Consider the following 27558-nt stretch of genomic DNA (forward strand, 5'->3'; position numbering starts at 1 on the left):
GCATGATTCTCCTCTTGTGTATGCCACTGTGGCAGCCAGGTGCACCTTTAGGCTTAAGAAATGTATGCCGCTGTCCCAGAGGCAAGTTAAATATGTGTCTTGTCTTTGTATGATACTGGTTTTGTTGTTGGCGATGCACCATGTGGTATACCGCTTCCACTTTGATGTATAGCATTTTCTTGTGGATTGCTTTCCTGCCTCTGAGTATCTCCATGGTTCGCGGTGGTAGATTGAGATGACCAAATTCTATGTATTCATGCGCCAGACTGTTAGTTGTAGCGTTGCTGGCTCTGGGTGACAGATCTGACCCTGTTGTACTGTCAGTAGGTCCTATTCGGGTTTGATCCTGATCATTTGTCCCTTGGATAGTTCCAGGAGGGTTGAGTACCATGTTTGTCTTGGCATATGAGGGGCAATGAGAATCATGTTTGTCCCTGGGTCTTTTGCCCTTTGCAGTACCCTTTGCATCAGGGGTGTTGGTGGAAAGGCGTAAACAAATGTCTGAGGCCAGTTTAGTGAAAGCGCATGTCCGTTTGACAGGTGGTGTGGAAACCTTGAGGCTAAGTGTTGGCATTTCTTGTTCTGTACTGTTGCAAATAGGTCCAACACTGGTGTTCCCCAGATGCCAAATAGGTACTGGATTACGGTTGGTTTCAGCTCAAATTCGCAAGAGCAGTTCTGTCTGCTCAGTTGGTCTGCTGTGATGTGGTCTACTCCAGCTAAATGTACAGTTTGCAGATGTATGTCCTGCGGTATTGCCCAATGCCATATTTCCTGTGCGAGTTTGCTCAGGGGAAAGGACTTTGTCCCACCTTGCTTGTTGAGGTAGAACATTGTGGTAGTATTGTCTGTATCAGGATTGTTCTCTTCTGAATATGTTTCTGGAACGCCTTTATTGCCAGAAGAACAGTTTTCAACTCTAGGTAGTTGATGTGTTTCATAGAGTTCTCCTCGCTCCATTGTCCATATATTTTTAGCTTGTTTAGATGTGCCCCCCATCCGTTGAGGGATGCATCTGTTGTGATTGTCACAGATTGAGTTGGGTCCCTAAAAGATCTCCCCTGTGCTATGTTGTTGGATGCCCACCATTTTGTCTGTGCTTGCACCCCTTGTGTAACCACCACTAGATCCTCCCAACTCCCTGTGGCTTGCGACCAGCTGTTGGTGAGCCATTCCTGGAATGGGCGCATGTGTAGGCGAGCGCGAGGAATGAGTGGGATGCATGATGCCATCATACCCATTAGTTTCATCACCTTCCTCACTGTCAGAGACTGTCCCTTGTGGTAAAGGGCTGTCTCGTTGTAGATGGCTTGTATCCTCTCCTGTGGGATAAGCCTTTGCATCTTTTGCATTGAGTCTTGCTCCTAGAAATCTTTTTTCTTTTTCCAGGGTGATTGAAGATTTCTTGTGGTTTATTGAGAAACCCAGATTTTCCATTGTCTGAATTGTCTTCTGGACGTGAAGGAGGCATATTTGTTTTGTACGTCCCCTTATTAGCCAGTCATCCAAGTAGGGGTATACGTGGACCTTGTCTTTTCTTAGGTGTGCGGCCACCGCTGCTAAGCACTTTGTGAACACCCGTGGAGCTGATTTTATTCCGAACAGTAGTACCTTGAACTGGTAGTGTGTTCCGTTGTGTAGGAACTGTAGATACTTTGTGTCCTTTGTTAACTGGGATGTGCAGATAAGCGTCTTTGAGGTCTAGTGTTGCCAAGAAATCCCCTTTTTGCATTTGTGGTATTATTTCTTGAAGTGTGCACATTTTAAAGTGTTGAGTCTGTATGAATTTGTTTATGAATCGTAAGTCCATGATTGGCCTTAAGGTTAGGCCCCGTTTTGGTACCAGGAAGTATGGGGAGTAGTTTCCTGTGTGCCATTCTTGTTTTGGTACTCTTTCGATTGCCAGTTTTTGGTACAGTTATTTGATCTCTGTGTTTACCAGAGTCTGTTCTGAATGCGATAGTCTTTGTTTTTAGAGGATTTGCAGGAGGAGTGTTTGTTAGCTCTAATCAATATCCATGTTGTATCAAATTTAGTTTCCATTTGTCTGTTGTAATCCCTTTCCACTGATTGTGGTAAAGGGATAATCTTCCCCCCACTGGTGTCTTCTGTGGGTCCCTTCTTGTGTTGGAGTCAGTTCGAGCCATTTCCTCTCCCTCTGGAAGTTTGGCCTCTTCCTCTCCCGTTACCTGGCCCTCGAAAGGGCTGTTTCTGATGCTGCCATCCCCGGTAGCTCGATTGCCGACTAGTTTGCTGTTTAGGGTTTTGCCCCTGGCCTTGTTGGGGTGGCTGTTGGCTGAAGCTACCTCTTCCGGTGGTCTTTCTGTTAGAGAAGCCACCTCTTTGAAAGAACCTCTTTGTTGTAGGGCCCCCATTGCCCTTGCTGTCTCATTGTCCTTTTTAATCTGTTGTAGTGATTCATCCACTTCTTTTCCAAATAGCTCCTCTCCGTTAAAGGGTCTATTTATTATTGTCTGAACTTCTTGCTTGAATCCAGATATCCTGAGCCAGGCATGTCTTCGGAGTATGGTTCCTGTGCACATTTGCCTGCTTGCGGAATCTTCTGCTTCTAGTGTAGATTTTAGGCATGTGTTGACTATGTTTTTTCACTCTTGGATTACTGCCTTTGCTCTTTTCCTGTCATCCTCTGGGAGTTTGTTGATAAACTCCTCAATTTCGTCCCACTGTTGGTGGCCATATCTGTTGAGCAACAGTAGTTCCTGTGGACTAATAAAATCAATATTGATAATAGTGTGCGAAATCGCAATATGAAGGGCTGGGTTGCGGTCAGAGGAGGAAGAAGAAGAAGAAACCACATATACCGATGTTCCAGTATTTGACAGTTGTATCTATGTTTCAAACATAAAAAGGAATAAGTACATAGGAAAGATCCAAAACACATGTGCGTAGTGTCCCAAGTGAACGCAGGAACCTAGAACAATAGTGAAAATTGCGACAGTTTTTTTAAGGTTTCCAAATTTCAAAACAAGTCGACCATTAACAAGTATGCACAGTGTGAACAGCAGCCCTATACAATGATAGGCGCTGTGTAATGGTTTGCTTTCTTTTTGTGACCTTTAAACAAAGCAGACTCACGCTGCTCTTGTCTTCACGCGGAGGATCGTCCCGCTGATATTGTTATTCTGAATATCCCGCAATTCCTCACCCATCAGGGAAGTGTTGATTCAAACACACTACAAGGCCCAACATCCACAGATTGCCGGCCTCCACTACTCACCACTGGGCACCCAGCTGGGTCCCATTGTGAGCATTTCTCGCTTTCTTTCACCACGTGTCGCGCACACCTTTTGCACGGCTGCGCAATCGAACTCCGAGATGTCCCTACATCTTTAAGTCCTGATGAGACCCCACAACTAATAGCTTTTGAGGGATAGCTGCAGATGTCTTCTTCTGGACTCTACGTGTCGAGATAGTTCCAGTCTTCGAAGTTTCCTTTGTTCTCGTTATCCTCCGGTAAGTTTCCGTATTCCTCAGGGCCTCCGCTTCAAGGTTCCAGTGTTGGTGGGGAGTTAAAGATAGTGTCTTTCTCCTCTTCGACATCTTCTGCCTCTTCGGCGTCGACGTTCTCTGGTTCTGCTTCCAGTGCTTTAGGGATTCGGAAAGCCTTTAACGATTTGTCGAACTCCCTCTTCCTTTGTAAGAGAGCAGCCATTTCTTCCTCGAGCCTTCTCCTTTTGTTGTGGACTTCGAGGGCCCTCTCAGCGTCTGAGTCTGGGAACTTTCTCTTCTTTTCGGCATCAACTGTTTTCGGCGTCGCGCCTTTTTTCGCGGTTGCGCTGTCGACCCGTGTTTGATGGCTTGTGTGATTTTCCCTCATCGGAGACCTTTGGATGGGTCCCGTGGGTTTCTTTTGATCGCGGCTGACCTTCGATCGCCTTTTTGTTCAGCGCCAAGGCTGCCTTTGCCGGCTTTGGATCATGGCCCTTCGGTTCCGACGGATCTTTGTTTCTTACCTTCTCCGTCTTCTGTTTTGACTCCTTCACCTTCTTATTGGCATGTCTCTTTTCAGTGTCCTTTTCTATAAGTTCGACGTCCGAACCTTCGTGTGTCAATTCTGCTGGAGCTGCAAGCTCCTCCTCGTCGCTGGAGAACCCCATTTCGCTCATGGTAGGTTTTTTCGAGGCCTGCGACATTGTGGTGTAGTGGGCCTGTCTCTGGTTCCGGAGTCTCTTCGGCAGGAACGCAGGCAGAGGTTGCACAGGGTGTTTGGGTCTCGTTGTGCGTATTTGTGATGGCACGCCGGACAAAATTTGAAGGGGGTCTTCTCCATGGCCCCTACCTCGCCATTTGTGTCCTGGAGTGTTCCTCAGGTTGTTATCCGACGTTGTTCCGTTGAACTTTCGGTGATTATCTTCCTTCTTGAAGTTTTTTCAGGAAAAACGCAATACTTTCTTCCAAACTTCCCTTCATGCTTCCAGACCAAACGGCGGAAAAAAAGAATCGGACGATGGCTACCACCCAAGTCGACCTCCAGGATACCGTCTGACGTCACACAGGGGACGTACCTGGCACCAAATGGTGGTCGACTGCGACCAAAACAAGAAAAAAAAAAAAAAAAAAAAAATACGACTATTCCGGTCCCAACCACTAGATGGCGGAATAATGCGCAGCATGTGAATCCAGAAACGGATTCACGCTGCAAAACAATGACAGCAAAAAAAAAAACATGTTTTGTAAACACTGTAGAAACATTAGACAAGGTTTTGGCAATTAGCTGAATAAACACTGATAAGCACATATTTCAAAAGGTTTGAAAAACACAGAAAATACCACTGACATCCACACAAAAAAACCACTGAAAACAGAACACCCTAGTTACAACCCAGAAGAGTTCACATCAGGAGAAGATGCTGGAGTGAGACCTTCTACTAACAAGTCCAAATAAGGCCAATCATGATCTCTAACAGGTCTACATTTAGATAGATGACATCTAAAGGAAGTCCCCATACTTAAGCCATATATGGACAAATGCCCAAATATAAAACTGAAGTGCATCACCGCCTACACCTGCATCTGCAGCCAGATGACTGATGCAGCCTTATCAAAAATGAAAGATTTAAGATTGGGGCCATGAATAAGTCTACTAGTAAGAGGCAAAACGGTTTGACAGTTTACAGCTCTGAAAACCAGATGCAAAATATTATAGAAGAACTGCAGTCATGCAGCATGGTAGAAAGAAATGTAGGAAATTCAGGTTCTTTTCTCTAGATAGGTTTATTCAAACAGCAGTCTCCAAATACTTGAGCCAATATATTTTGTTCTGCTGGGGTAAGAGAATCGGGCTGATTTGCAAAAATCTAAGTAGTGTGTGAAAAAGGGACAAGGTTGAGAGGAGGTCTTTCAATGGTCACTCATTCTTTTGTCTTATGAATGCCCCTTTTCTAGTACCACCCACAGGCAATGGACTTTGAATAAGTAGGTCTAACTTGACTAGGATGCAAGTGCTGGATGTGTATTTGCTTGCACCTTGAGATAATGTTTTATTGAGGTTTTCAGTTCTATTGTATTGACATTCATATTGATTGAAAAGTATGTTATTTAGAGGAGATGTTAATGTATTTGATATGAAGGCACATACCTCGTCTGGCTCACTAGTTATTATGGCATTTAAAGGAGGAGCTACCTCCTGTGTTTGGATTGCTGGGAGCTCTTCTTGGCAGTCATCTCCAATCTCTCTGTCCGGGTCATCTCCATCCTTTGAAGAGAATTTACATAAACATATCACACAGTTAAAATGGACATTCAACTTGCAACTAATATCTTCACCTAAACCAAGCACGCAAATCTAAATGAGCATAGAACATTCATCTAAACAAATGCTTAAAAGCATGAACTAAAAAGGTTGACCTAGGAAAACGCTTAAGCATGTAAATTAAAAATATAAATCTGAAACACTGTATAACACAGTCTTCTTAATCTAAAGCATGCTTAAGGTTAAGACAGCAAACAATAAAAGTTACTATTTCATCAGAATCACAGGGTGCACAGATTCACAAGAGCAGAATATTATTAGGAATGGAAACAAAAAGAGCCATTCAATTTTGTACAATATTTAAATGAAAATACTTACAATATTAGATAAACAACGAGCCTGATCGAAGAAAGCCTGGTGTTCCTTGTTCTAAAATAGACATTTGTTGAATCCAGGACTACCACTATGATTTATAGAAAAGATAAAGCAGCAAAGGCAATACTACATACAGACTCTAGTCCCTCAAATTAAAGAATAGCATCCCTATGGTGATTAATTAGTACTAGATGAATAAGTTATTTACCTTCAGTGATGCTCTCTTTCCTCTTTTGAATCTCCTCAGGTGCCAGACTAATCTGGCCACTTACAATAGCACCTCAACTCCAACCTGTGTCACTACATGCCCCGTAACTGCTCCACTCGCCTCCGGATTTGACAATACAGAGCCACATAAATGAGCATAAGTATGCACGATGTCAGTTTAATCATTTGACCATTCAGAACCCAATGACAGAGTACAACCAATAGAACAGAATTTCACTAGTAGTGTGTGAAAGTTAGCTTGAAACCTTACTAATTCCTAAGAGTCCACTCCACATAATGGGGACGAGGCAGGTGAAGAATCTGTGGTCAGATAAAGAATAAACCCCATGGTCCGAATTCCCCGATTGGATAATGAAAGTTTTCAGAGTTTTTCGACATGCAGCAGGTGGAAATTCAATCAAAAACAATACCAACGAGGGTACGTGAATTGCGTACTGAAGAGGTCCAGATTAATGGTTTCGAATCGGACCGCTGCAATACACGTCCGAACCCGATGGCGGAAAGAAAATCTAACTATGGAATCAATGCCCGTGTGCATCATCACCGGAAGCAAGAATAACCTTACCAAGTGACTGGAAAAGACTTCTTTGAAGAAAAACAACTTGCAAACATCCGGACCCAACACCAAATGGCAGGAGTATGCAAAGCATGTGTATCTACAGCGCACCTGTCTTGAACATAATCTTACCAAGTTTAACTTATTCTTCTGATGGATACTTCTATCTGCAGATTCCTTAACTTGTGAATTGATACTAAAGCAACACTCTCGCCTAAGAGGTGGGACTGATGATTGGGCTTGCAGCAGAAACTCAGTTCTTGGCAAAATGGCCTGCTTGCAGACTTGAGAACGACTACAATAGCGTCTGGTATAGACATGAGCCCACGTGGCTGCCGGCCAGATGCATCCAACCGGGAACGCCAAGAGCTAAAGCAGTATTTGATGCCTTTGCTCTGGTGGAATGTGCCCCAAAGTTCAGAGGAGGGTCCTTTTTGGCCAAGACATCAATTTGATAGAGGACAATCTACCTGGATGAGGTTTAGAACCTTCATGTCTGTTTTTTGTATCTACAAACCCAGCAACTGTTAATCCACACAGTACTCCTTGATTCTTAGTCCCATCAATAAAGAGGCTAAGGGCATGTTATGCGTTGAAATGGTGAAACCTCAATCCTTTAGATCAGGGATACTCATAGTACGGCCCGCAGGCCGCCAGCGGCCCGGCAAGCCTTTCTTGGCGGCCCGCGGACCTTGCAGACATCGTACCCAGACATGCCAACCCTCCCCATTCAGGCGGGAGACTACCGATTTCAAGGCTATTCTCCCGCCTCCCGATTCCTGCAAGCAAAAACCTGATTCCTCGGGGGGTTTCAGCTGACAGGGCTTGTATTGTGTAGAGTGCTAATTCTTCCAGCAATAATCAGAGTGGCGATGGGTGCGGAAAGGGTGAAAAAGCAAAACTAAGCCTCATCAACAAGCGAATGGTCTTTTAAAGACCTGTGAAGTACTCGGGGGCGGCTGTGTGTGTATCTGGAAGATGTTTCAGCCCGCCGGGCTGGCACGGAGGGGGGGGGGGGGGGGGGGGGGGGGGGAGGGAGGGGTTGTATGCACTGCCAGAAACCTGCCAGGCCAGTGCACAACACTTGCATCACCCTCTCTCTGCCTGCCACTGCGCTCAATGCTTCTGAAACGTAAGGAAAAAAAAACTGGCATTTTGCGTTTCAAATGTCGGATTCTGCAGCAGCACACCTCCAACGCCCATACATGACAGTAACCCGACTCAAGGCCCCATTCTCCCGATTTTTTTTCAGAGAGGGAGGGAGAGAGAGGGAGAGGGAGGGAGGGAGGGGAGGGAGAGAGAGGGAGGGAGAGGGAGGGAGGGAGGGGAGGGAGAGGGAGGGAGGGAGAGAGAGAGGGAGGGAGACAGACCGAGGAGGGAGGGAGACGGAGGACAGAGGGGGACAGAGGGAGATGAGAGAGACAGAGGGAAGGAGAGGGAGACGAGGGAGGGAGGGAGACGGAGGAGGGAGGGAGGGAGACGAGGGAGGGAGGGAGGGAGACGAGGGAGGGAGGGAGACGGAGGAGGGAGGGAGACGGAGGAGGGAGGGAGGGAGACGAGGGAGGGAGGGAGGGAGACGAGGGAGGGAGGGAGAGGGAGGAGGGAGGGAGACGGAGGAGGGAGGGAGAGGGAGGAGGGAGGGAGACGGAGGAGGGAGGGAGAGGGAGGACAGAGGGAGAGGGAGGGAGACGGAGGACAGAGGGAGAGGGAGGGAGACGGAGGACAGAGGGAGAGGGAGGGAGACGGAGGACAGAGGGAGAGGGAGAGGGAGAGGGAGGCGGAGGAAGATGGAGGGAGAGAGGGGGAGGGGGACAGAGAGGGAGGGAGACAGAGAGAAAGGGAGACAGATGTTTTGAAAGGTTTTTTTTTACTCTAGCTCCGCCCCCCACTGACTCCACCCCTACCAGTGCGGCCCTCGGTCACTAAGCACACTGTAATTTTGGCCCCCGACAGAAAGTTTGTGAGTACCCCTGCTTTAGATGGATGCTGTTAAGAAAAGAACAAAGGGTTTTAGTAAACTGCTCCACATGGAAGCAGGAGATCACTTTAATAAAAGGGATATACAAGTCCTATACATCAGCTAGTCAGGAAAAAGGTAATGTATGGAGGTTGAAATAACCATGCCTGCAGCAAGTACCCAGCAATTGCAATGATAAACATGGCTTCCAAGGACAATAACCTCAGAATAGAGCTGTGAAAAGGCTCGAAAGGAGCACACATTAAAGGTTAATACCAAATTAAGGTCCCAAAGTGACATAGCGAAACAGCATATAAAGCGCAACCCCCTCCAAGCAGACATCCTTTTCTAGCTTGACCGTGACGAACAGCACAAAATAACTGGAGGTACCAGTGTGCAGATGTCCAGTTTGGGGCCTTTTTAATATGATAAATAAAAACACTCCACAGAGAACAAGGACGTGAGAGGCAGTGAGTCATTTGAAGTTACAAAGATAATTCACCAGAAAGATAACAAAGGTAAGCAAACTTGTTCTTATGATGGATACTTGTAGGAAGCTGGACCTGTATAGACTATATCAACGTAAGGTATAGAATGCACAGAGTCCAGTGGACCCCCAAAGGTAGGCAGAGATAAAAGTAGATAAAACCTTACTCTCTATTTGTGGTAGTGTGGGCAAGCAGTAAGGCTTTATCAGAGGGTAGTGTTAAGCATTTATTGTACACACTCAGGCAAGAAATGATGTCACACACTCAAAGACTGAACTCAGACCAATTTGTTTGCATAAAAATATTTTGTTATTTTATTTCCAGGACCAAGCCAGGGCTGGCGCAGGTAAGTGAAATACTTTTGCAGGTATAATGCAGTTCAATACAATCAAAATTACTTTACAGTTACTTTTGAGATAACTTCGCACGTTACTTTACAGATTACTGTTCGTTACTTTTTAGATTAATTTTTAAGTTACTTTGTCTACTAAGTGTGATATGCTTAGATATCACACTGGGACATTTCCTAGAGAAAATGTATGAAATTCAGTTTTTAGACATCTACAGTTTTAATGCAAACCAACTCCACAGCTAAAAGATTTTTCAAAGAAAAAGCAGTCAATGCAATCCTATGGGAGGAAATGAAATTATCGGTTTACAGGTAAGTACTTGGTTGTGGGTGTTGGGTTTCTGGCGTTAGAAATAGGATTCCCCCAGGGTCAAGGATGCACTCTCAAAACGCCCTCAGCTGCACTAGGGCAGCCGGGTGCACAGTGCTGTGGCCCAATGTTATCCCATGGGGAATAGGGGGCCTCCGGTTGGTGGTTGCTCACGAGCAGGCCACAAGGTTGTGGGAGCAAAGCTCATGGACTTAAGCTCAGGGATAAGGGGAATCCAGTTTAGCACACAAGGTGCACCCACAGCCACGGCCGGGTGCTGTTTTGGTGTATGGTGTCATGTTTTTGTTGGGTGTTGCCGGTTTTGTATTTTGTCTGCAGGGTCGGCCCAGGAAGATTTTAGGGAGAAACCAACAGCGCGGCAGGGCGGCCGGATGCAAGGGGTGTCTTGAGGTCAGATTTCACCTTACAGGCCACTCGTGGTTGGGGGGATGGGGGGGGGGGGGGGGGGGATGGAGGAGGGGGGAGGTGGGAGGTCTCTGTGCAGAGGCTGCTGGCAACATCAAGAAGTCCTGGAGGGGTCAACCCACAGTGGACTCGGACTTAAGACATTGTAAGTGCAGTGCTGACATTAAGAGTATATAGTGCTTGGAGTTTGTCATTACGAACTCCTCAGCACCATAATGGCTACACTGAAAACTGAGAAGTTTGGTATCAAACTTCAGCACATTAAAACCACACTGATGCCAGTATGGGATTTAATGAAAAATGCACACAGAGGGCATCTTAGAGATGCCCCTTGAAAACTAACCCACCACTAGTGTCCAGGTTGAGTGGCTGCTTTCAGCTGCCACCACCAGACAGGTTTCTGGACCCCTGGGTCTAGAGCCTGCAGCTCTATCTGGCCTGAAACAATGCACATCCTGGGACGAGGTGCCAAGCCTCCTCCCCCAGGACGGGCAGGGTTCACAAAGGGGGAAGCTTCAAAGGCTTGCCGCCTTTCTGAGCTTCCCCAGGCCACTTGCTGCTTTCTGCATCTTGTCCCCACTGGTTCTGAACCCCACTTTGGGTAGGAGAGCCGATGGGAAAAACAAGTGAGGAACAGAGGTGTGCCCACCTCTGCCAACTTCACCCCTCAGGTGGGGGAGGCGAGGTGAAGCACCATGCTCAGTCCCCGCCAACTTGCAGATTGGGGGACTCAGCCAACCAGGGGAAGGTTCATGCCTCCCTCCCACTGGAGGGTGGCATAATAAGGGGTGCCCCACCCCTGGGAAGGGACCCATTGGTCCCTACCTGTAACGCCCCATAATCTAGTATTTAGGGGCACCCCAGAACCTTGCTTCCTCAGACAAGAACCTGCAACAAGTAAAGAAGTAGGACCGATCAGCTGTGCCTAAGCTAACAAGAGGAAGATGCCCACTGACTTGGCCCCAACCTTACAGGCCTGCCTCCAACTCGAACCTGCTCCTGCGAAATCCCGGTGTTTCCTGCAGTCAGCACCCTCGAAAACCCCAGAGGACCAGTCTGCCTTCATCCACAAAGACTGTCTCCCGTGAAGACCGGATTTGTTCATCTGCAACCTCTGGCTCCGGCCGGACACCTCAAATCCACCCCACTCTGCACCCACCGTCCACGGCCCAAGCTCGAGTGGGCAAACACCACAAGGGGGTCCCCCTGGCAATCCGACTCAAGATGCGGTGACCCCTGACCTGCCTCAAGCCTCCAGCAGACGCCTGCAGCCTAAATCCGGAAGGTCCCCCCCAACGGCGACCAGGAGCTGGTAAGAAGATCTGACCCAAAAAGGCACCCCTGAACCGGACGTGCCACGGCCTTGAGTGGCCAAACCGACATTGCCTAACCAACCCCTAACTTCCCAACTTACCTCTCGAAGTGGTGGTCGCACCCATCAGAACTTCGTCCCCAAGCCTGCAGTGCCTTTGCAAACTGGAGGTTCCCCATTGCAAACAGGGCGCCCGATGTCAAAAGCACCCTGCACCCTACCGCCCTAGTGCCGCTGAGAGTACACCTTTGGTGCTACTTTGTTTCCCCATTTGCCCTGACCTTATGTCCAGGAGCTTTGCAACCACAACCAAGTGACCTGCACATCAGCACCCACCAACCGGAGGCTCCCTATCCCCCCACTGGATAACATTGGGCCTCAGCACACTGCACCCGGCTGCCCTAGTGCCGCTGAGAGTGTAACTAGAGTGCATCCTTGACCCTGGGCGACCCCGGAGTCTACCCCCAGAACCTCAACTCCCACTATCAAATACTTACCTCAAAACCGATAACAATATTTTCCTCTATAGGATAACAGATGTTTTAGTGTGGAGTTTGAAAACCTAAAAAATTCTTTAAAATTGTAATGTTCAACAAAAACGATTTCACTTACCTATTTACAGGAAATGTCCCAGAGTAGTATCCAGGTATACTACTCTGAGTAAGAAAAGTAATCCAAAAGTAACTTGCCTGTAATCTTATTGAAAATCCCATTCAAAGTATATGTACTGTATTCTGAAAAGCACTGCATTATGAGTAACACTACTGTAATCAACATTTACCATTGCAACTTAAACTGTGCTACAATCTGTATATTTACTGCAAAGTATTTATCACTTATCTGTGCCAGGCTTGCTTGGTTCTAGAAAATAAAATACCTAAAAGAATATTTGATACAAAAACAATTGGTCTGAAGTTCAGTCTTTGAGTGTGTCATTGTGTATCATTTGCTGACAGTGTACAATAAATGCTTAACACTGTCCTCTGATACTGCCGTACTGCTCGATCACACTACCACAAATAGAGAGTGCGGTGCTATCTAAATTTACCCCCGCTTACCTTTGGGGTACAAGTGGACGCTGTGCACACTATACCTTACTTTGGTATAGTATATACAGACAGCTTCCTACACTTGTCAATTAGTACCTTGTAAATGTGCGCACCGACGCCCATGTCGCGGTGTGACCAATGTCAAGGACAGGTCGTCCACATACTAATGAAGTAGTGACAACCTTACACTGGAGGAACAAATGCACAACCCCTCCAGAGGCTGCATTGAGACCAGTGTGTAGCCGATCTTTTCTGCACTACATTAGCCTCTACTTGCCCCACAGAACACCAAAAAAAAGCTGGACGTCCACCTGATGGTCTTTGGTGTGATTGATGTTAAAACTTAAAGGTCTTTTGGGGTCCAGCCAGTAGTCTACCCTTGACTCTCAACGGGTGAGGAGTTTGAGCAGTCACCACTGAAGAACTTGTGCAGTCTCCTCAGAAATCGAATAGTTTCTTACCTGTCGGTTTAGTTTTGCAGCCTCAAGAATTTTCTGGATTCACATGCTGTGCATTATTCCACCACCTAGTGGATAGGTCCAGAATTGTAGCATTTCTTTCCTTTTAGGTCTCGCCTAGCGTTGCAGTGCGAATGCGCTGCTATCGCTTTGCGAGGCATGCAGTATATACTGTAGTGTGGAAGCTCCACCCACTCTCTGCCCATTGGCTTTAGTCTTAAATGCTGCCTTCCGATTGGTTTGAGGCTTGTTAGTCCCTCCGCATTCATCATTTGTATCCTTCCACAGCTATTGGCCCCTTTACTCCTAGCACTATTTTATTCCCGGTCTACCCACTCCACCGCCCCTTCCCTCAGTCTGACTACTCACCCTCCCCTGCCCCCCTCCCACTACCGTTCGTGTTTTCTTGCCTGACAAGACAAACATACAAAGTCAGTCTCCATTGCCTCACGTCAAAATCATCACTTTCAATAACATGGAAATCTGCCGGCAACTCCTGCATGCCCCAACCTCATCCCCCTCACCTATTCTTAGCAGAAGGGGCAGATTCTGAGCTGTGCCCTGCTGGTGCAGAGGAGCACGGCAGAGTCTGCAGAAGCGCTGGGATCCTTAGCATTTCCGGGCAGGCACCTAAGCTTCCGGGTGCCTTCACACTTAGGATAAATGAATACATTTTGTTCTGTGCTTTCGTTGCCCCTCTGAGAGCACTGTCTGGTAGATGAAGCTCTGTGTTAATAAACACATTCTGAGAGGTGGTTGTGTACAAACAAACAGCCACAATACAGTACGTTTTGAACATGTAGTTAAATACCTGCTCCTCGAGTACCTCACTGGCTGATCATTCCATGGCACTACCAAAACTACATTTGGACACATTTGCTCAAACGTAAAACACTCCCTTCTAGGGGTCATTTAACAACTCAGGACTTTGGGGTTAGGTAACCTACTTTGGATGTTGTGTAAAAGAGTAAACACAAAAATTAATGCAATGAAACTAAGCAACCAGTACTGTCTAAAACACTGAAAACTGACAAACATTCAGGAATTTTGTTTAATGTCGATTTTCTCATAGATGCGAGTAAAGTACTCTTAATATCTTAATGAAATCTGCACACTTAACTAATAGCACCGGGCGACCTTTGACAACTAGGCAATGAATACATTTTCATGTACCCCCGAAGCCCCCCCTAGGCAAACTTCATTGCCTACCAGTGTTTGGTGGATAACCAAGACGCAGGAGAGTGAGTCACATAGTCTAGAAAATGAGAGAGAAGCTGGGATTCTGATTCACATGCTCCGATCGCGTTGGTCTATAAGCACTACTTTTATTAATGAGTTTCACATTAGTAAAGCATCACGGTGTGCATGTGTGGCGACACTTCACCCATGAGGTACGTGCCAAGCAATTGTTGACAATCCACACTTTGCTTCTTTTTCAATACATTTATTACGAAGTGCAGGACCGTTCCAAGGGATTTTGCACACTACATACATTCACTCCAAAAATAAAACGTGTAGGTAAAAAACATTGCCATTTACAATGTCAATAGCTCTAACTCACAAATGCGAGACCTATTTGCATTGCAAATGCTTGTTTTTTTTTTTGTTGGTGGGCATCAACATACCACCATTTGGTGTCCTCATGTGACGTCGACAGGCTTCCCCCAGAATCTCCCACCTTTGGTCGCCATCTTCGGATTTGTTTTTTGTTTTATTTCTTTTTCTTCTCCTATTGTCATTCTTACTGGCGGAGGAGAGTGGGTTCACTAGTGAATCCAGAAGATTCTTCATGCTTCAAAACTACACCGACAGGTAAGAAACTATTCGTTTTGCAGCGTGAATCTTTTCTGGATTCACATGCTGTGCATAGATTTTGTAGCAGCTTGCTAGTCTTGTGGTGATTGAGTGGAAGAGGAACTTTGGTTTGTGAATAGATGCAAGACCTTTTGCCCTACGTGTGCTTCTTTATTCATTTGAATGTCCACACAGTAATGTTTTGTGAATGTGTGCACTGAAGACCCTGTTGCAGCCATGCAGATGTCCTGAATTGGAGTATTGGCTAGAAAGGCAATAGTTACTCCTTTCTTTCTTGGGGAGTGTGTCTGAGGGGCATCTTGTAAGACATGTCCTGCCTGCGGCATTGTGAGTGAAGCTGTGTGCCATGCCTACAACTCACTGCCCTGGCATAGATCAGTCACCCCTCTAGCTGGGTGCAATATACCAGTACTGAGGGTACAGGTGCATGAGCCCTGTATCCCTACAGTGTCTAAGTCCATTCTTGGACATTGTAAGTGCAGTGCTGCCATTAAGAGTATATGGTGCTGGGAGTTTGTCATTACAAACTCCACAGCACCATAATGGCTACACTAAAACTGAAGTTTGGTTTCAAACTTCTCAGCACATTAAACCCACACTAATGTCATTGTGGGATTAAATGAAAAATACACACAGAGGGCATCTTAGAGATGTGCCCTGAAAACTAACCCACCTTTAGTGTCTAGGCTAAGTGGCTGCTTTCAGCTGCCACCATCAGGCATGTTTCTGGACCCCTGGGTCGAGCCTGCTGCTCTCTGGGGCCTGAAACAATGCACATCCTGGGACGAGGTGCCTAGCCTCCTTCCCCAGGATGGGCAGGGTTCACAAAGGGGAAGCTTCAAAGGCTTGCCGCCTTTTGTTAGCTTCCCCAGGCCACTTGCTGCTCTCAGCAACTGGTCCCCACTGGTCCTTACCCCCACTTTGGGTGGGAGAACCGGCGTGAAAAACAAGTGAGGAAGAGAGGTGTGCCCACCTCTGCCAACTCCACCCCTCAGGTGGGGGAGGCAAGGAAGCACAAATCTCAGTCCACGCCATCTTGAAGATGGGGGGACTCAGCCAACCAGGGACAGGCTCATGCCTCCCTCCACTGGAGGGTGGCATAATAAGGGGTGTACGCACCCCAGGGAAGGGACCCATTGGTCCATGCCTTTTACCTACCTGTAACACCCCTAAATCTAGTATTTAGGGGCACCCCGAACCTTGCTTCCTCAGACGAGAACCTTCAACAAAAAAAGAAGAAGGACCGAAAAGCCGCGCCGAAGCCAACAATAGGAAGACGCCCACTGACTTGGCCCCAGACCCACCGGGCTGTCTCCACCATGAACCTGCGAAATCCCAGTGTGTCCTGCAGACAGCAACCTCGAAAACCCCGGAGGACCTGCCTGCCTTCAAGCACAAAGACTTTGTCTCCCGTGAACACTGGATTTGTTCACCTGCAACCTCGAGCGGGCAAACACCACAAGGTCTCCCCGGCGAACCTGACCCAAGATCCGGCGACCCCTGACCTGCCTCAAGCAGACACCTGCAGCCTAAATCCAGAAGGCCCCCCCTAACCGCGTCCAGGAGCTGATAAGAAGATCCACCCCCAAAAGGCACCCCTGCACCCGACGCCCCACGACCTTGTGTGCCCAAATCAACGGTGCCTAACCAACCCCTAACTTCCCAACTTACCTTTCGAAGTGGTGGTCGCACCCAGAAGACCTTCATCTCCCTGCCTGCAGCGCTTTTGCAAACCGGAGGCTCTCCATTGAAACCAACAGGGAGTCTGATGGGGAAACAGCACCCTGCAACCAGCCACCCTAGTGCCGCTGAGGGTGCACCTTTAGTGCTAATTTGTTTCTCCATTTGCACTGAGCTAAAGTCCAGGAGCTTTGCTCCCACAACCCAGTGGCCCGTTTGCCAGCAGCCACTAACCGGAGGCTCCCTATCCCCTATTGGATAACATTGGGACTCAGCAGTCTGCACCCAGCCACATTAGTGCCACTGAGGGTGTAATGACCGTGCATCCTTGACACTGGGGTAACCCTTGTTCTAACCACAGAAGCTCAACTCCAAAGACCGATTATTTACCTGGTAACCGTTAACTTAATTTCTCTCCATCGGAATCCATTGACTGTTTTCTCTGAAAAATGTTCTGTGTGGAGTTGATTTGTATGGAAACCAGAAAAACAACAATTGTGCAAACCTGATTTTACTTACCTTTTCTCTAGGAAATGCCCCAGTGTGATATCTAGGCATATCACACTGAGTAGAAAAAGTAATCCAAAAAGTAATCTCAAAAGTAACGTAAAAATAACACCTGTAATTTTCATTGCAAAGTCGATATAAAATATATGTACAGCATTTCACAGTTTTGCTTTTTTTTTTTAAATTGTATTTTATTTTGCACAGTAATTAACAATTCATTACGATTCTATCTGAGGAAACATAATACCATATTTTAACAAACAGCATTTCATTTGGCAGCAGAGAAAGGAATTGAGTAAATAAAGCCGAGAGCCTACATTTAATATAAGATAAATATTTTGTAGAGAAAAATTAAGTAGATACATATCAGATAAGAAAATATGAGTGGGCAGTATATGGGCTCCATTCCATTGAAGCAGCCAGAAATCTATTTTCGACCTAGGACTACCGCCAGCTATATAGAGGTGCCCAAATACGTCTACCGAGAGATTTCCCTTTCTTGCCTTTTTTCTCGTATATTCACTTCTCAGGATTAAAGCATTTCACAGTTTTGCATTACCAGTAATTCAAACTGTAACCATTTCAAAGTACATTTACAAATTGCATTGCAAACTGTATATTTACTGCAAAGAATCAACTTACCTGTGCCAGGCTTGCTAGGTTCTAAAAAATAAAATAACTAAAAGAATATTTTTATACAAAACCAATTGGTCTGAAGTTCAGTCTGAGTGTGTGAAATCATTTGCTGAATGAGTGGGTACAACAAATGGTTAACACTGTCCTCTGATACTGCCTTACTGCTCTACCACACTACCACAAATAGAGAGTAAGGTTCTATCTAACTTAACCTCTACCTACATTTGGGGTTCCACTGGACTCTGTGCACACTATACCTCACTTTGGTATAGTATATACAGAGCCAGCTTCCTACAAGGACGGCATGCAGTATCTCACCTACAAGGAATCTTAAGTACTGTGCATTGCTTCGGAAAAATGAAAATCTTGTAGAACTATGGAAAAACAATTCTTTTGAAGTGGGGAAGAAAATGATGAAGGGCCAGCATCCTTAACTTCTCTGTATTTGTTGAAAAAACTTGGGTCTAATATTGGATTGGTTCACCTTATTTGGGGTTGGCTATCTTGAGCTGAGCTTCTGTTTCAAAGAGGAATGTCTCAGCCACAAAGTTCTTCTGGGCAAGATACCCTTGCAATATCCTGTTGCAGATAGTTATGCTGAATCTACCGCAACAATGATAACCCTTTATTGGACACCGGAGAGCAGCCATTAACTATTTCTAGGATGTCGGTTTGTTTTTCCTTTGGTATGTCTGCAGCGAAAAATAATTCCATCCAAAACTCTATTTGAAATATTTCTAGTACTGCTGTAGCATTCTCATTCTTGAGATGTGCGGACGACATGCCATACATCTTCCTGGTCATGTTGAATCATGTTTCTGCCCCTTTCAGGGGGAGCAGTTGATTCACGGCCGAAGGACATTTACGTCTCACAGCCTTGTTGGTGACTGAATCAGACTCTGGATATACTTTGAGAAATGTAGGTTCTCGCTGCTGTGACCCGTTTTTTTTTTTTTTTTTTAGTTATGGTGTTACGTACTTAAGTGTTTGTCATCTACAATCTCTAAAATTCACAATAAGTTATAATAGTGGCTTCGGTGCTGCTTTAGACTGCAGTGTTTCTAAAACCCCAAACACCAATACTGAGGTGTCTCAAGCAGCATAGTAAGCTTTGCTGCCCCTTTTGCCAGTACCTAATCGAATGTAATAACATATACTGGCAATACTCTAGAAGGAGACTGTTCTGGTGATGTAGGGTTATATGAGGATAGGTCTGCATTGGAGGAGGAAGATCTTGGCCTCCTGTAGGATTTAGAGCATCCTGATGGAGAACTCAGAGATTTACTTTTAGGCGTCTGAAGATAGGGTGGTTTCAACTTTCGTAAAGCAGACATTAAAGTTGCCTTTAAACATTTTCTCTGAGGTGACAAATCAAAAACTCATATAGGAGTCTGTAGTGGACTTTCTAATGGCATTGCTGTGCTGATCAGATGACACAGCAAGGGTGTCTGGTCACATACCTTGTTTTCGGGCAGGATGGACAGATGTTTTCTTCCCTGTGCCTCTTCCTAGGTGTGGAATGCTCTTCTACAGATGAGGAAATTATCACCTGAGCAGCTGTAGAATAGATGGTTTAAAGTGTGGATGGCAATATGTGCCAGACCTTGGAAATTTGGGAAAGAGTGGTAGACCATTTTTGTTTCTTCAACATCAACTGTTACCTGGTCGATGGAGAACTTCAGGCAGTCCAAGTTGACTGTGTTGTCTTGGACGCTGACTGAGTTTGAACCAACAGTGATATCAGTGCCCGTTGATGTATGGTAACTTCTCTGTTTAAGCTGGTCGGTCCATGTGTCGCCGATGTGTGGATGTCAATCTTGGACAGCAAGAAGGATGAAGCTGATGATCTCAATGTAGTCTGTGATCTTGAAGGTCGTCTTCGGTGACATTGAGAACAATGTTGTTTGTCTCATCTACTTCTTTTCTTTGAAGTACCTCTGTGGTCTTGAGCAGTAGGTGGTAAAGAAAGCAAAAGAGGTTGAGATGCTGATCTTCCCAGTCTTCTTATCTTCCAACATGCCTCAATCTTATGTCTTTCCTGTCTTTTAAAGTTCTTTTAGACATCTTCTTGAAGGTGTTGCATTCAGAATAGGCATGAAAGGCAGGCAAACATGCTATGCACACTTTGAGTCTGTCAGTTACAGACTTTTTCCCTCCACACAATAGGCACTTTGAGAAGACGCATTTTGACTTGAAATCCAGTCCGAGTCTGAGAAAAAAACTGGTTCATTAAACAGCAGGTGATAAAAATTGAGTGAAGCTAATAAAATTGCTTTCCTAACAGGTGTTCTGAGATTCTTCTCTCACGAGCCAGAAATAACTGGGTCAGAAAAGCAACTGCCAGTGTATTGTGGGAAGTGTGGTCTCTAAGGTTCCCAAAGGGACAGACCAAATTTTTCCTCTTGTATCTATGCCTTACATAAGCTGAATAGACCAAATTTTACCTTCATGACCTCCGCAGTTCCAGTCAATGCAGATATTCCATCTCAATATTTCCATGTGAAGCAGGAAAGAAAGATAGAAGAGTCTGTGCCATAGGAAATGCAGAAGCCACTATCGGTAGGAAGGAAGGGTATGGGGGAAGAACCAACTTTGTTGCCCTTTGCAGTTTTATGCTTAAACAGAGGACTTGTGACCTGGTGTGCAGAAGCAATCACAACCAACAGGACTATTTTTAGATTAAGGACTTGAATTGGACAACAGTGCATCGGATCGAAAGGAGAGGTCATGAAGAAGGCCAAAACAATGTTCAAATCCCATATGAAACAAATGACATGAGGAGGGTTGTGGTGGGAGTGGAAACAAGCAATGCAAACCGCCATAAACAGGGAAGGCTGGTCAGGCAGCTACATGGAAGCAGACACTGTAGACAGAGAGCCCTTAACTGTAGCCACCTCGAGGTCCTGCTGACTGAACGACCATGCAAATCCAAAGACAGTGGAAAGGTGCACATGATGCCCTCTGTCTCGCACCATTGAAAGAGCTCAGTGAACTGTCCTGTTAAAATTGATTTATTAGCAGTCTTCGTGGCTGCCAAGATGAAGTCTGCCACCTTATTAGGAAGGTAAAGGAATCTAGCTGGCACCACATAATCACCACACCGCCTGCTGCAGTGTCAGTGGGTTGCAGTGAAGTCCCCGCCACCCCCTCCAAACACAGTAGAATACTCCATGAACCCCTAAGATTTAAAACCGGACCTTTCGCTCATTGGGGATATATAGGTCCCTCCTTTTAGTGTGAATTGACAGTTGAATGCACTGACTAGGTAGGTCATAGGAGTGAATGGTAACATTAGAAGGCTGAATGCTTTTTGTCCATATCCCCCTGATCTACTTGGTGGTCATGATAAACATTCTGTTTATGGTGGTTAGAGCAGAGGGGTAACTAACACTTGCTTCCAGTAGTGGGACAACAGGCTAATTAAATGTCTGTGCAACGCTGGCTGTTACTGTACACAGATAATGTGTGACTGGTAAAGGAAATGAGGGCAGGATATTATTAATCCCTTTAGAGGAGAAACGCCACAGTTTTTCTGATGCATAAATGAGATACCTTATGAAAAAATAATTTTGGGAGTCATTCCCATGGGACCATGTAGAGCTTCCAGCATGCTCCATGGTTGAGGGTGTTTAAGGTATACTGATGGCGGCCAAGATGACGGGTGTGCAATGCGCCGCTCCTTGCTCTAACCAGGGAAGCCTTGACTCTCCCCAGCGCTGTGCATTCAGCTCCCCTGCATACTCTACCGCTCTGGGACTCATCGCACCTCAGACTTGGAAGGATCTCCAGACTCGATTCAGAGAATCCCAAGCAGACCGCTCAACTAGGCATGTCCCCTGCTGTAAACCACAAGCCGCGAAATGGAGTTGCTGGTCAGTGGGATCGATCAGCAGAATTAGGTAGTTTTGCTGCAGTGGTAGGAACGGCAAAGTTTTACAATTCCTTTGGACCGCCAGCCAAGCCATTCTGCTGATAGCAGAAATTTGGGAAAGCCGTGGCCAGAGGTACTGTATCCCTGCATTTCCATCTAGTTTGTTTTAAGTCTAGTGGAGGCACGGAAATTCTCATATTGCCCTGTAACTTTTTGGACTGGCTTCAGTGTTGGGTGGCGTTCCCTTGCTGGGAGAAAGCTACTATGCGCACTGGGAGAGTGGAAACTAGAGGAGAAAGGGGCACCCAGAGGCTTGATCAGCCCGCTTCTGCAGTGACATCTATTCCTATAACAATCAATATCCACAGCCCTGTGCCACACAGTATGCATTGGTGATTTGTGACTTGTAGCTGGCAGCCTGAACCCACATCCCAGGTGGTGGGCAATAGAATTTCTTCAGGGGTGGAGTACACCTAGGGATAGTCGCAGAGGCTGCCTTGTGTAGCCACAGGTGCAGATTGTGGCTCCCACAGGAATCTCCTAGCGGTAGCTTCCAAAACACAATGATGAGGCTTTCAAGAGATTCAGCATTGAACAGTGGCGCTGCTATGAATTAGGTTCGCAACTCAAAGCATCATAGTCATACCTTCTTAGTTAGGGGGTGGGACTCAAATTCTCTGGAATAGAATTGCAGAATATTTCACCTGATCGACTAACAGATAAAGGAACTTGTCAAGTAAAGTATGGACCTGCATTCGAACTCTCAAAGGGAGAGTTTGCTCAGGACAAAGACTCTGAAATCTTCATGGAGGCCATAACGGACGGCTCTCTGCCCTAAGCAGCATTACACCCAGACCTTGCTAAGGGCAAGGAGCCAGTCACGATTGTACTGGGGGTACTGATGGATATAGCGGAAGTGGGGTATAAGGTATCAAGTAAACCGCCAAATAATGTTTCAGGGACAAAACTGCTACAAACATATATTGTGTTTCTAGACACTAATGCTAAAGAGCAATGCAAGGAAGGGGACATTTGTTGCTAAAAACCAACTTGATTCCAGAGGTTGAGGATAGTGCAGAGCGCCAAATTAAGCATCTTGCCCCTGCTTAGCCCATGGTATGGGAAGGCTTGCAGGTAAATAACAGTGGCACTCTGAGAACACGGACGTCAATATCCGAGACGCTGAGTACTCAAGTACAAGTGGAAAACCTTGTGGTAGGTGAATCTCGGGCTGCATCAATGAATGCACTCCATCAGATCTTAGGGAAACTAAGGCAAATGAAAATTTCCAACGATGAGGTGTATAAAAGAACAAAACAGAAACTAAGCTTAATTCTTACCAACATGTAGCAGCTTCTGCATGGATCTCCAATGTTGAACAAACGTTTCTGATCTAGAGGATGCCAAGCATCACAGAGAAGCTTTATCGGATAAACTCCAAGCTGAACTGGTGGAACTCCAGATGAAGTTCAATGATGCAGAAAACAGATCAAGCTGGTCAAATCTAAGGTTTCCTAAGATTCCCGAAAGACGGGAGAACGACCAGACAGCTGCTAGTTTGATTTCGAATCTCATCTCTAAACATGTGTACCCCAAAGCTGCTGCACAAAAGCTGAATCTAACAACTGCACAAGCCCATCATGTTCCTACTGTCCAATTTTCCAATGCAAATTTTCCACGAACGATCGTTGTTAATTTTGGGTACTTTAGGATCAAGGAGCGTATCCTTAACAATGCCATTAGAGACAAATCGTATAAAACCTCACAGAAAGTGTTTCAAGATTTTTTCTGAAATGTCTGTACTTTCTGCACGACGTTGCAAGGAAAAGGCATTATTAGCTGTTTTCAGAATCTCAGTGCCTCAGCAAGTATAGTTCAACAGTCCAAGCTAAAAGTTCTACACAAGGGGCGAGCACACATCTTCCAGTCGGTAGAACAAGCATGGAACGTTCTGCATTCTATCCAGCAGTTCGGATGTGGGATGGGGAGACCAGGATTGGACAATTAACTTTGAAACCGAAGGCTGCTTGAAATATATAAGTTTTCTTTCACGCCCTAGGGAGCATTTTTGGAAGGTCTTGTAATATTCTCTGCCCAATGTTGTATAGTCTACGCAATGCCTTCACCTACCTTAGGAAGCATCTAGGCGTTATGCCAAAGTGCTATCTAACAGGGTGGGACGGGAGGGTGAAGGGGAAGGTGGGCGTAGGGATTGCACAGTGGGGATTGGAGGGGGAAGGGGGGTTGGTGGGGAGGGGTGCTTCAAATCGATAATCAGATGGTAAAAATCCATGTAGGTGTAGCATTATGGATAGTGGACTATCTCAAGTATCCACAAATGTTTTGAATATAGGGCATCTGGTACATGCTAGCCAGGACCAGGACGGCTGGAAATTCAGTGTTATTGGTTAAGTGCAAGACACAGGCATTTGTGCAGCTAAGGTGAAGAAATTGCTAGAACTACCCCAAGGATTAAAATGATAAATATTAGGGTTGTTTTCCTGTAATACCAGTAAAATTAATAATCACAGCAAGTGTAGATCTATGTTATCATGGTTCAAATCAGCCGGTGCCCAAATACTAAAACAAGAGACACTGTCGAAGGTTTTTGCTAAGCAACCAACCATGCCTAAATTTGTATCACGCGTATTTCAATGCATCTGCAAGTGCGGCCGTAAATGGGGTGGCCATTCTCTAAACCCATAATTTTAATGGGTGGTGCAGGATTCCAGCGACGGGTGGATTTTGGTCAGCCGCAGGCCAACAACAAAACTACTCATCTAGTTAGCTTTTATTGGAGTATGGCTGACGATGTGACTGTGAGAAGAAGTCTACAATACTCTGGCCCCACCTACGTGACTAGTACTAATCGGAGGAGATTTTATCATCATCAAGGATGTAGAACACAATTGTTCTCGTATAAATAAGCATCAGAATAAACCAAAACAGTTCTCTTTCTGGCTAAATTATGAGATATCGCTTTGGATGATCCCAGGCGAGTTGACCACCCTGCGGGCCGAGAGTATACTTGTTTTCCCAAACTCTTTAACACTGAATCCGGCATCGATTATGTCTTAGTACCTCATAGCTGGGGAAGAGCTAGATCAGGTATTCTCTCAAACCCATTCTCAGACCACTCATTTAATTTTTTAAGATCTCAAAAGGAGTAGCCCTTCAAAAGAACAAGTACGGTGGTCACTAGACAAATCCCTATTAATGAAAGAGGGATGGATCGCAACTGTGCGTGGCATTGGAGCAGTTCTTCTAGAAAAACGTTGGTTCGGCATCTAGTTTCCAATATTGGAAGCAGACGCAACGAACGGGAGACACTAGATACCAGGAACAAGCCAATTCTAATTGCTGTACTTTTTGAATTATCAAAAACATGGATGTTCTTAACTGCTATTTAACATAAAGGAACCCGTGATTCCAATACACAAGTTGAAGCCCTAGAGAAATCCCGTGTGGACGAAACTCGTTGGTTATTGGATTTTATCCTCAATTTCATTGATTTGCTTTTTCATATGAAGCAAATAAATAAAGAACCATTGAAGAAAGAAAGTTGTGACAACTACATTGTCTATCTGTTGCATACATATGTCCTGTGATCATTGTGCCCGTCAATGAAAAATGTACCTGCAGAACCTATATGCAATCCATAGAATATATCACTTAATTTGAGTGCTAAACTAATTTGTTAATTTTGCTATGGAGGTCTTCCATTAGAAGTAGAGGGGCGGTACTCCAGGGTTCGTAGCACCATAGGGAACATTTTACTTTTTCCCAAGAATATCAGTGTTGACAAGTGCAGTTCATTGCTGCCTAAACCCCTCTGATTTAGTTGCTTCTAGTTTCTCTGTTTGGGGAAGCATGTAAAGCCTTCATTTGGTGGTGGGGGGGGGGGAACGATCTCCTACACAGCCAAAATTATTGAAGCTAAATGGGAAGAAATGGACGCCCTGCAACAAAAATTGGAGCAAGCTCAGGGAGATGACCTTAGTTTTCATGCTGCTGAGTCTAATGCTAATCTAGTGTCGGCAAACCAGAGACTTATAAGATGATTACTTCCAGGAATTTTGTCAGTCAGGTGACTTGTTTTCAGCATTTCTATTAAGAGACCAAGCATGCAGGACGCTTTTTGGCATGGTCGGGTTAAAAGAAACTAAACCAGGGGGCCATTAAAGCAATGTGATTCAAAGCAGAATTGCACTGTAACAGACATCGATCAGATTGGCAGGGTGTTTCTCATCACTACGCAGATCTCTATGCTTTTACCAGCAGCCCCTTACCTGGCGAGATTGAGGCATTATTGCGCCTGATTAAACTTCCATCATTTAATAGCGAACTGCGAGAAAGGGTGGAAGATCCAATTAGGAGCATTGAGATTAAGGATGCTATTAAACTTCTGCCTAATGCCAAAGCATGTGGCAACAACAGTCTTTATAAAAAAAATTTGCAGCACAGCTGGCAAATTTTCTAGTTATACCTTTTAATCGAAATCTTGGATGGATTTGAAATCCCTAAGGAGTTCACTGATGCCGTCATTGTAAGCTTTTTTTTTTTTAAAAAGGTCAAACCGCCAAAACAACCCGGTTTGTACTGCCCCATCAGCACCTTAAATTGTGGTTATAAACTTTTCCCTAAAATCCTGACACTAAGGTTAGCCCCAGCATCATTAGTGCACGGCGACCAAAATGGCTTCCTACCTGTGAGATCAATATCACTGAAAACTAACTTTCTTGTTCAGGCAATCTATCATTAAACCAATAAGACAAAGGGCGCAATAATTATGCTCGAGGAAGAGAAGGCTTTTGATGGCGTACAATGGGAGGTTCCGTTCGCGATCCTATTGCGCTTTGGATTTCCCTCTAAATTTGTTGAATAACGTTAAGACTGAGGCCAAAATTATGCTGCAGGACTTATCCCTATATGCAGGGGCACGAGATGAGTTAGTCCAATGTCATCGGTGCTTTTCTCTCTTTGTAGAACTTCTTGCAATGGCCCTTAAACAAGAACCAGAGATTTGGCCTCCGCTTCCTGGTTTAAAACTGTTTGCTGATGACATTCTCTATTTAGCAGGCACAGTCAGCAACGTTCAAGACACTTTCGCTCAAATACTATTCTTTTCAGATATCGGGGATTACAAGATAAACAAGGCCAAATCAGCGGTTCTTTTGTACCATTGTTCATCTTCTATTTTAGCTATAGACTTGCAATAGCATGTTTCGCCTACTCGCTCTATAAGGTACTTGGGCATTTTTGTTTCTCGTGACTTTCTAGACCTGTTTAAGTTAAATTACATTCCTACGCTTATCAAAGCAGGCTCAATATTAACCAACTGACATAATTTATCACTCTCCATTGTAGGCCGGTTAGCGCTTATCAAGACGTTGATTCTTCCGTTTTGTTTTTTCGAATGTTTGGTCACAGTTCGGCAATCTTTTTTTCCCCGAGGTCGAGCAAATGATGCGTCACTTCTTATGGCAAGAGAGGAAGGTCCATACTAAGCTCACTACAATTCAGCTCTATATCGAAGATGGTGGATTAGCACTCACCTACATGAAGTATCAAGCCGCCTTCTTTGATTGGCTGAATTGCGCTGCTAATGAAATGAATATGCTACTTACCAGTATGCATCTGTTCTTGGCATGTAGGGCTGCTGACATTCATATCTGTGCATAGATCGCCGCCTAGTGTTGGGTCCGGATGTTTGCACGTTGTTGTCCTGGAAGAGTCTTCGAAGTATCCTGGGATAGGTGACTCCTCCCCTGGACTACAGTGCGCATGGGCATCCTCTCCATCCTCAGATTGTTTTTCGCCATTGTGGC

The 27558-nt window shown here is 45.4% G+C and overlaps 1 protein-coding gene across 1 annotated transcript in view; it reads right to left on the reverse strand.

The window, feature by feature from the left end:
- The window catches only part of MTDH (metadherin), a 381806-nt gene that overhangs the window by 79644 nt on the left and 274604 nt on the right, over nucleotides 1-27558 (reverse strand). Inside the window, exon 10 of the mRNA XM_085605211.1 lies at nucleotides 5600-5716. Coding sequence (XP_085461337.1) covers nucleotides 5600-5716 — 117 coding nt within the window. The remainder of the gene's footprint in view (nucleotides 1-5599; nucleotides 5717-27558) is intronic.

Source organism: Triturus cristatus, chromosome 5_1 (genome assembly GCF_964204655.1).
Source record: "Triturus cristatus chromosome 5_1, aTriCri1.1, whole genome shotgun sequence".
Classification (NCBI taxonomy): Eukaryota; Metazoa; Chordata; class Amphibia; order Caudata; family Salamandridae; genus Triturus; species Triturus cristatus.